We start from the raw sequence: 8,928 nt of genomic DNA, 5'->3' as shown, positions 1-8,928 counted from the left end.
GAATAGAATTTAGTCTCAATAAATGAGTTATGACGCATTCACATGCTTGAGCAGAGTATGTTTTTTGGCTAAAACAACTGAAATATGAAAGAGATGCTATCTATATATATATATATATATATATATATATATATATATATATATATATATATATATATATATATATATATATATAATCCAGTTATTAAAGATATACAAACAATTATGCAATTTATCAGACTAACCAGCTGACATGCTAATAAGCTACATTACCATTTAAATGTCTGGAGACTGGATTTTTTTTTTCTTTTTTCTTTTTTTTTAGAAATGAATGTTTTTATTCAGCAAGGATGCATTAAATTGATTAAAAGCGACAGTAAAGACTTTTACAATGCTAGAAAAGATTTCTGTTTGAATAACTGCTGTTGATATTCAGAAATCTGATTTACACCAAAAATATTAAGCAGCACAGTTTCAGCATTGATAATATAAAAAATGTTTCTTGAGCAGCAAATCAGCATATTGGAATGATTTCTGAAGGATCATGTGACACTGAAAACTGGAGTAATAATACTGAGAATGTGTGTGTGTGTGTGTGTGTGTGTGTGTGTGTGTGTGTGTGTGTGTGTGTATATATATATATATATATATATATATATATATATATATATATATATATATATATATATACACACACATACAAACACACAAATAGTGTGAAGAGACTTCTTTCAAAAACATTAACCAGCCTCAAGTCTTTGAATGGTAATGTAACTAGTCAGCGGTCTCTTAGTATTTAACAGACATTATCTTTTACAAAATAGAATACAACCTCTTAGGAATTAAGATTATTCCACTGGAACATCTAGAACAGTTCCAGAATCAGATTTGTTAAGTTCGGAAGGTTTTCCTTTGGAATTACATCATGTCACGTGGATGACCTGACACCGTCAGAGTCACCATCAACGAGAGGGTTTCAGGTTATAAACCACACATGAGCAGCTGTGAAGGAGAAGAGCGTTTGCATGTGGAAAAAAAGAAAATTGTGGCATAGTTGTCGCTTTTCTTCACTCCAGCTCTTGGATTTGCAGTAAAAACACCATTGTCCATCCATTACATGTTTATTTGTCTCCACCCTGCTGCTTCGAAGTCGCAAAGCAAGCGCTTTAAGTCCCGTCGCTGTCGGTGTGACAAGCTTGCGGCGATGCTAATGCATTCACGTCAGAAATCGGCTGGACGGATCATCATGGAAGTGGACTGGAGAGAATAGCTGGGTCCTCGGAAGTGATGCCACTTGATGCCATTGAGCTTGCGGATGTTGTGACCCACGGCGTAGTAGATTCCGTTGAGGTTGGACAGACCACAAGCGTCAAACCACCAGCCTTGAAAGAACCACAAATAAAAAGTGACTGAGATAAATACTTTCTATCGACGGCACAGTGCTCACAGGCGTTTCCTTTTTGGCCTTGGGCAGAAGTATTACTGTTAAATAAAACAAAACAAAACAAATAAAAATGCCTTGACAACTAACTGAAATAAAAGTATGTTGACCCAAACCTAAAACTAGAAACCTACAAAAATAGAAAAATGACAAAAGCAAATTACAAACAAACAAGTATATTTAAAACAAATTAAAATAAAGAATTCATGTTTTATTCATTCATTCACTGAATCTATTTTGCACTAAGTGTTTATAAAGTGTACACTTGTTTCAATATTTTACGAAATAAAATGTGTTATATTTTTCAATAAATCACTGCTTTAGAAAACTTTTCAATTTAATTTGAATTTAAGTGGATTTGCATTTTTATAGTACTTTTATGCTGCTTTTTGAAGACTCTTTGAAGACAACATGCTTTCACTGAATTAAAAAATAAAGATTATGCTAAATATTTTATTTTGCATTCCTCAAAATAAAGAAAGTCAAACTGGTTTCGGAGCTACATGAGGGTGAGCAAATGATGACAGGCTTAAAAATTACATCTCCTCAAAACAATCAAAGCCCTTGACCCATCTCTCTCCTCTATATCGTGTCTTTTTATTTTTCTCTCCGCAGTCCACCAGTGTTTCAAAGGGTATGTTATTCCCACTGTGCGGTTGATGTCTCAGCAAGACCTGTCAAAGCAAACTGTGATTCTTCAATAAAAAACAGACTTTGACTCTTCAGAGAGGACACCGTCTCTCTAACCCTGATTAAATCAGTATCACCTCCCTCAACGTGTGTTTAGTTTGGACGGGCCGCACAGATGGATCCATCTTTCCATCTTTTGATTACCATTTGAAATGCAAACATAAAGGGCACTCCAAGGTCTCCAGCCGCTTCGACGGTAATTAACTCCAACAACTTTCAAAATCAATCGCAATGCATGCTATTAAAAACTGTTTATCTTGGACCCCAGAGGTGTGGGATCTGCAGTCGAGTGCAGCCATAGAGTAAATTGTTTGCATAGCGGGGCGTTGAACGCGGGTCTGAACTCTGGACGTGTTTTACATAATTCTGCGATGGGCTTGCGTTTTCTTCGATTAGGAGAGGATCAAAAGGATTTTGCATGACCGTTTCGGGCTTCGCATCCAAGCCACAAGAGTAGAAATGTGACTGAGAGGATATGAATGTAGATGGCTTGCATTCAATAAGCACCGGTGAGTGCCTATCTACGATCAGATTAGTTTTTACGTAACAAGTATTTTACGTCAAATAATGTGACGGGGCTGTTTATAATCTAAGATCGAGGTCTTTGTTCATGTTGTTGTCAGTCGGGTTAATACAATTAAAGAGGCGAAAAGCAACATAGCTGAGGAAGTTTGAATCACAGCAAAATCTTACAAAACATTATTTCGCTAAATTATTGGAATAATATTCTCGAAATAAGCAATATTCTGTATTATCATCTATTTGACTGCACTGACACTATCAAATGACAACAAGACTTTTTATTAATTGAAGAAGTTTGATAACTTTACACAGACATTAAAACCTTGAGCTTGAGCCTTTCTCAGAGCTGCTTTACAGTTTAAAAAGTAAGCATCATTGATTGTTACTTTCCTCTTTATTACTGTGAAGCTGCTTTGAAACAATCTGTATTGGCTGATATGATATGACTGTTTGAACATGAAATGAATCAAACTTCTAAGCATTTTTTAATAGCTTCATTAACTGTCTGAATACACCAATCCACTAAAATGAATCGGTTTTTACCAAAAATGCAGGGACATTTCAGGAGAGCCTGTCGGAGTGTGTTGCATTATTACCTTAAATTGCTCAGCTGCAATTATTAAAAATAGTACTTTTTATGCTATATTACAGAGATGAGAGAAATGTGGCATTCCATCACTTGCTTTCCTCTGCTGTGAATGGGTGCCGTCAGATTGAGAGTCCAAGCAGCTGATAAATATATCCACAAGTAATAGACACCACTCCTGTACGTCAATTCACATCTTGGGAAAACCTGCGTTTTGTTAGAAACTTCTGGCGGCACCCATTCACTGCAATGGATCCATTGGTGAGCAAGCGACGGAATTCTGAATTTCTGCAAATCTGTTCTGATGAAGAAACAAACTCATCTAAACTTCGGATGACCCCGAGCATCACATTTTCGTTTCTGAGTGAACTATTCTTTTAAGTACTTAGCGTTTAAATAGTTCTGTCGTTAGATGTGTTCACGTGTAGTAGCTCACCTCCAGTCATCATGAGGGCGCACTTGCAGACGCACTTGTCGTTGTCAGCGTCCCGAGTGCTGAAGCCTGTGCCGTTTGACGCTAAGCTACTTTGCTGTCCTGCTGTTCCACTATAGCTCCCTAGAAAGAGTCTGGAGAAAGAGAAAACATGTGGACGTTGCTAGATAATGATGGACATATTGCTGAACATCGTTAATATCAGTCTTGTCCGATACCTGTACTGCTGTTTTTCCCCGGCCAGCTGGAATTTATCATACAGAGCATACGCGCCATTCTCTTCCCAGTCCTTAAGTTCAACTCGGAGGGAGTACTGGGCTTGACTGGTGATCAGGTGAACAGCTTCATTACCCAGCCAGTGCTCTCCACTAGGATCTCCAAATCCCTGCGAGAACAACATATAATGCAACCAGTGCTGCTTTCCATACATCTTGTAAAGTCAGTAATTCAAACATCCTATTTGGGAAAGCAATAAAACGACACTTGAAGTTGAACTTTGAAACGTAGGTTTGGAAATTTTCAAACATATGTTTGTATGTAGTTAATTATACAGACGTCAATGCAAATAAAACGCATCAGTGAGTCAAAGCTCCCTGTGGAAACAAGGCAATGATCATCTCTACTTCATCTTCTTAAAGGAACAGTTCACCCGAAAATGAAAATTACCCCATGGTTTACTATTTCTTTAATACTGGACAACTTTTGGTTAAATATCGAGCAGGAATATCACATATCCAGCTTTAAATGAGCACAGCATTAGATACAATACAGCTTAAATAAAATAGGTACATTGTCTGTCTTTTATTTCCCAGAAAGTTTTTTAATAGAAACAATGGCTCACAATGATATTTGGCAAGATTAACTAACCAGAATGTAGAAATTGCAGTATTGATTTTCACTGCTGCAGTTTCACAGAACTGCCAGTTTTCAATCCATTTCAGCATATTTAAGCACTTAAAATATCAGCAGAATGTGCCGCTATTATATACAGAATGTACCAAACAGTTCAGCTACTGCCAATGACGCCAATCTGTCACTTACAATTTTAGCCGCTCTGCTTCATCCTGCTTTGGCTGCTTTTTCAATCTATGTCATCAGAATAATGCCAAACTTTTAATCATGTCTTCCCAGCACAGACAGAAAAAACATTTCTTAAATGTCACTATTTTCTTTAAACACAATCAATGGGGATTTTCATCATTGTCTACAAATGTGACGAGTTCTGCAACAGCCAACTGTAAATGAAGAGTTCATTTTACAAAAAACGCTAAACGTTTTTTTAAAAAATAAGCTGATTGCAGAGCGCGATCTGAACCCTAAGCATGTTATGTCAAAAAGCAGGTAATGTCCACTTCCCAGGCATTTTTTAAAAAATATCTCTTTCTTTTTGTTTTATCTCTTGCTTCAATACATTTTTAAGTTAAAGTACTGTTTCCACACAGTCGCAACGAGGGAAAAAGCACTGACTTTAGGGCAGTCTCTTCGTAACTTTGCTTCAGTTGTGAGATACCCTACCAAAATATGTGACATGTCAGAAATTCACGCGTTTGCCTGTCTGGACAGGACTTTCCATCAAAGCTGAAAGTGATCGAGGACGGATCATTTCGACGAATTTCATGAGCCTGTGATATCTTATTCGGAAAGTAAAAGGAAATCAAAGCTGAAGTTTTTGTTTCATTTATTATTACTTAATCAACACAACCCAACTGCAGTTTGATTAACATTGCTTGAAACATGCCCCAAAAAATGGAATTAGCTGTTTTGGCAAATGAAATGTTATGCAATCTTGCAATGCTTACGTCCACTCACCAGTTTGTAGTCTTTCCAGCTTTTCTGGAAGTTCACACTTCCATTGGCCCTGCGCTGGAACACCGTCCAGCCACCTCCGCTTGTCACCATATCACAAAAGACCTGTCAGAAGCATATGAAACATCTCAGTCTCACTCGCTTACATTCCTCGTTCTGTATATCACAGCCAAGACACATCACACCGATTCCTCATACTTGTGAAAGAACGCATCCCACACCTTGGTTGGCTCGGTCATGTCTCCGATGTAAATGTGGTAGACTCCGCTGGTGTTGTGACCGGATTTATAGGCCTCGGCACAGTCTCTGAAGTGCTGCTCATTTGATGAGAAGCCTGTAAGGAAAAAAACAGAGGTTCTGGGGTTCAGAATTGATTCGTTTAATTTTTCAGTTTTGTTGAATTCAACTAAAACTATTAAAGAACATTTACTAAACATTAGCTAAAAAAATATCATTATTTTTGCTATTTTCTAAATGGAATGACTAAAACTGAAATAAACATAAAGGCAAAAATGACAAAATTACTTTAAACCGTCATCTATAATGACAATGTAAAATATAATATTCTATACTATAGAAGCATACTAATGATGTCCAAAATAACATGGAAACTAAAACCATACTTTTATTTTTTACTTGGAATAAAATACTTCAACTAGTCGCCAAGAAAACAGCTGAAATACAAAATGATACTAAAAATAAAACTAAATAAACATAATAAAAAAAAACCCTGAATATTACTAAAAACTATACTAGTATCTCAATTATATGAAAATAACAGATTAATATGATGGAGGTTTCTGTTCCACACAGTGTGACAAAAAAAAAAGAAGATGTGTCTGTTGTCAAAAGAACAAGATTTATAATAATTGCATGACCTCAAGTTTTCAAATATGAAGTCCGTAGTGGTCTAGTTTCGGGATGACTCATGAGTCATTCAACACAATGTGTTTGTTTGTCAAGCATCTGAGAGAGAGAGTTCATTTTAAAAATTTGGGACATTTGGTTCTTCGAGTGAACCTCCACGCAGACGTTTATAAACTGACATGTCTTCTGTCCGTATAAAATGCAGCAGTCTTGATTTAGCTTATCAGTGCGTGTTGTGACGCATGTGAACTTCATCCAAGACGCGGGAGCACGCTGCCAAAGACATCACCAGCGAGAGCTTATCCCCTCTCTCTCCATGAATCACGGCTGCTCGATTTATCATTAGTGTCACACTTAATTAACCAGAACTTTCAGGTCATGTTAAGAATCTGCCACCAGATTTAAAAGCTGTGGTAAGCCCAAGAATCAGACATCTCAGACAAGTAACCTTACTTTGTACTCTAACTGGGTACTGAGTCATTTTCTATTCTCTGAGACAGCGATAGGCTTCGGCGATGTGACGAATCTAACCGAAACATTGAAATCAACATGACATGGCATTGGAAATGCACTTTATCTTTCATAATATGACATACGACACGATCAAGTAAAACGGGCCAGCATCATGCACTTCTATGGCTTGATAGACAATCTAGGTTGAGGTAGACTAATTAATATAAAATAATAGTTAATATTCCACAATCTATGATGATGATTTTAAATGTGTTTATGTAATAGTCAATGCAAAAATGAAAACATGCTGAAAACAATCCCTCTGGTAATCCAGATGTTTCAGATCACATCACTTGCTCACCTGTGGATCCTCTGAAGTGAATGGGTGCCGTCAGAATGAGAGTAAACGTCACAATAATCCACAAGTAATCAACACCACTCCAATCCAGTCCATCAGTTAACATCATCACACATTATTAAGATGTTTTTAGAAGCTTTAAACCATTGCTTAAATACATCAATAATGAGCATTTTAATGTGTGAGGACCATAGAGAATGATCCATAGAGACTTTTTTGTCCATAACAAACAACTTAAATCTAAAACACTTAATGGATTGTTTCTTACAAACATGCATGTTTTCACTTTTCAAGTTAATTGATGGACTGGAGTGTGGATTAATGTGATGTTTTTATCAGCTGTTTGGACTCTCATTCTGACGGCACCCATTCACTGCATTGGTGAGCAAGTGATACAATGCTATATTTTTTTCAGATCTGATCTGATGAAGACACAAACTCATCTACCTTTCTTGGATGGCCTGGGAATGAGTACTTTTTTACCAAATTTTGATGAACAACTCCTTTGTTTACCTGTTCCAGAAGACACCATGCCAATAAGTGTGTGCACGGACTTCATGAGCTGCTGGTGTTGTCTCTGCAGGGCTGAGTTGTTAGTGCTGGCCGCTCTCAGCTGTCTCTCCAGAGCTGTAATGGCAGCTGTCTGTCTCTTGACCAGGTCCTGCAGTCGCTCTTTCTCCTCCCTCATGTCCTCCAGCTCCGTCCTCTGCTTCGACTCCAGAACTAAGACTTTACTCTCCAAATGACTGGTGGAAACAATGTATAATGCTTTAGTTTACAGGGAGTCCACCAATAAGTCAAGTCAAAAAGACACTTTTTCAAAGCATATCCAGATTGAGATTCCTAGATTGAACAGGAATAAATGTAAAATGGAGACCTTGGGCTACTACTTCAGGAATTGCAAACTATTGCATAAATTGTGTGTGTATGTGTGTGTTTTTTAACGCTGTCAAAAAAGTAAAAAATGATTTAGTCATTGTAATAATTACTAAAAGCGCAACATTATGCATACCAAATGTTTTGGCTAAATTTAGCAACTTTTCAGACTACCCTAACAACTTTTTCTTCCAAAAGCACTTAGCAACAAATTTAGCAGTCTTTTGAATTTATTTGCCAAATTTTAGCAACATCTGCTAAGTGACTCATTTAAATTCAGTTAATTTAAAGGACACACATTTTCTATCCAAATTACACAAAAAAGGAAACTAAAGATGCTTAGCCGTACACATCACATGCATTGAGCTATCTGCTATTCCCAATTCTTCAGTTTGATGATAATAATAAAACTGAATAATTGTTTACTTATGATACAATTTATTAGTAGCTTCTAGCTTGTGTTGATCAGTTAACACACTGTAAGAAAAATGGAAAAGATACTAGTAATTTTCCAGACATTATCATTATCTAATAACCCTGTAACTCAAATGAACGATTTTTACTGACTTTTCTTAGAGTGTATCATATTTACTACTAACACACTGCTTAAATGCATAATTGTATCACTAGTTATTCTAAAAATTGTTACCATTCAAAAGTGTACAATAATTCAGTGTATTTAAAAATGCAGTTTTTTCGATTTTAATATTATCTTATGCATATAATTTTACAAATAAATACATAATATATAAAACACTGATTTGATGTTGTGACAATTGCGTTGGGATTACACAATGACGTCATTAACAACTTTTAGCAATAAACTGATCTTCCTTTAGCAACTGTTCCTGAACATTTGTCGGCAGCCCTGGTATTTATCTCACTTTGCAAAGAAACACTACAAACACTGGACTGAA

At 36.4% G+C, this 8,928-nt stretch overlaps 1 protein-coding gene across 1 annotated transcript in view; it reads right to left on the bottom strand.

Moving 5' to 3' along the window:
• Positions 1-609: 609 nt before the first annotated feature.
• Positions 610-8,928, bottom strand: part of angpt4 (angiopoietin 4) — a 32,584-nt gene continuing 24,265 nt past the window's right edge. Inside the window, 6 exon segments of the mRNA XM_043242973.1 lie at positions 610-1,361; positions 3,655-3,785; positions 3,870-4,036; positions 5,461-5,562; positions 5,679-5,791; positions 7,649-7,881. Of these exon segments, the coding sequence (XP_043098908.1) occupies positions 1,201-1,361; positions 3,655-3,785; positions 3,870-4,036; positions 5,461-5,562; positions 5,679-5,791; positions 7,649-7,881 (907 nt within the window). The 3' untranslated portion in view covers positions 610-1,200.

Source organism: Puntigrus tetrazona, chromosome 6 (genome assembly GCF_018831695.1).
Source record: "Puntigrus tetrazona isolate hp1 chromosome 6, ASM1883169v1, whole genome shotgun sequence".
NCBI lineage: Eukaryota > Metazoa > Chordata > Actinopteri > Cypriniformes > Cyprinidae > Puntigrus > Puntigrus tetrazona.
The sequence above is the reverse complement of the archived record's forward strand: the minus strand, read 5'-3'. Positions and strand labels throughout refer to the sequence as shown.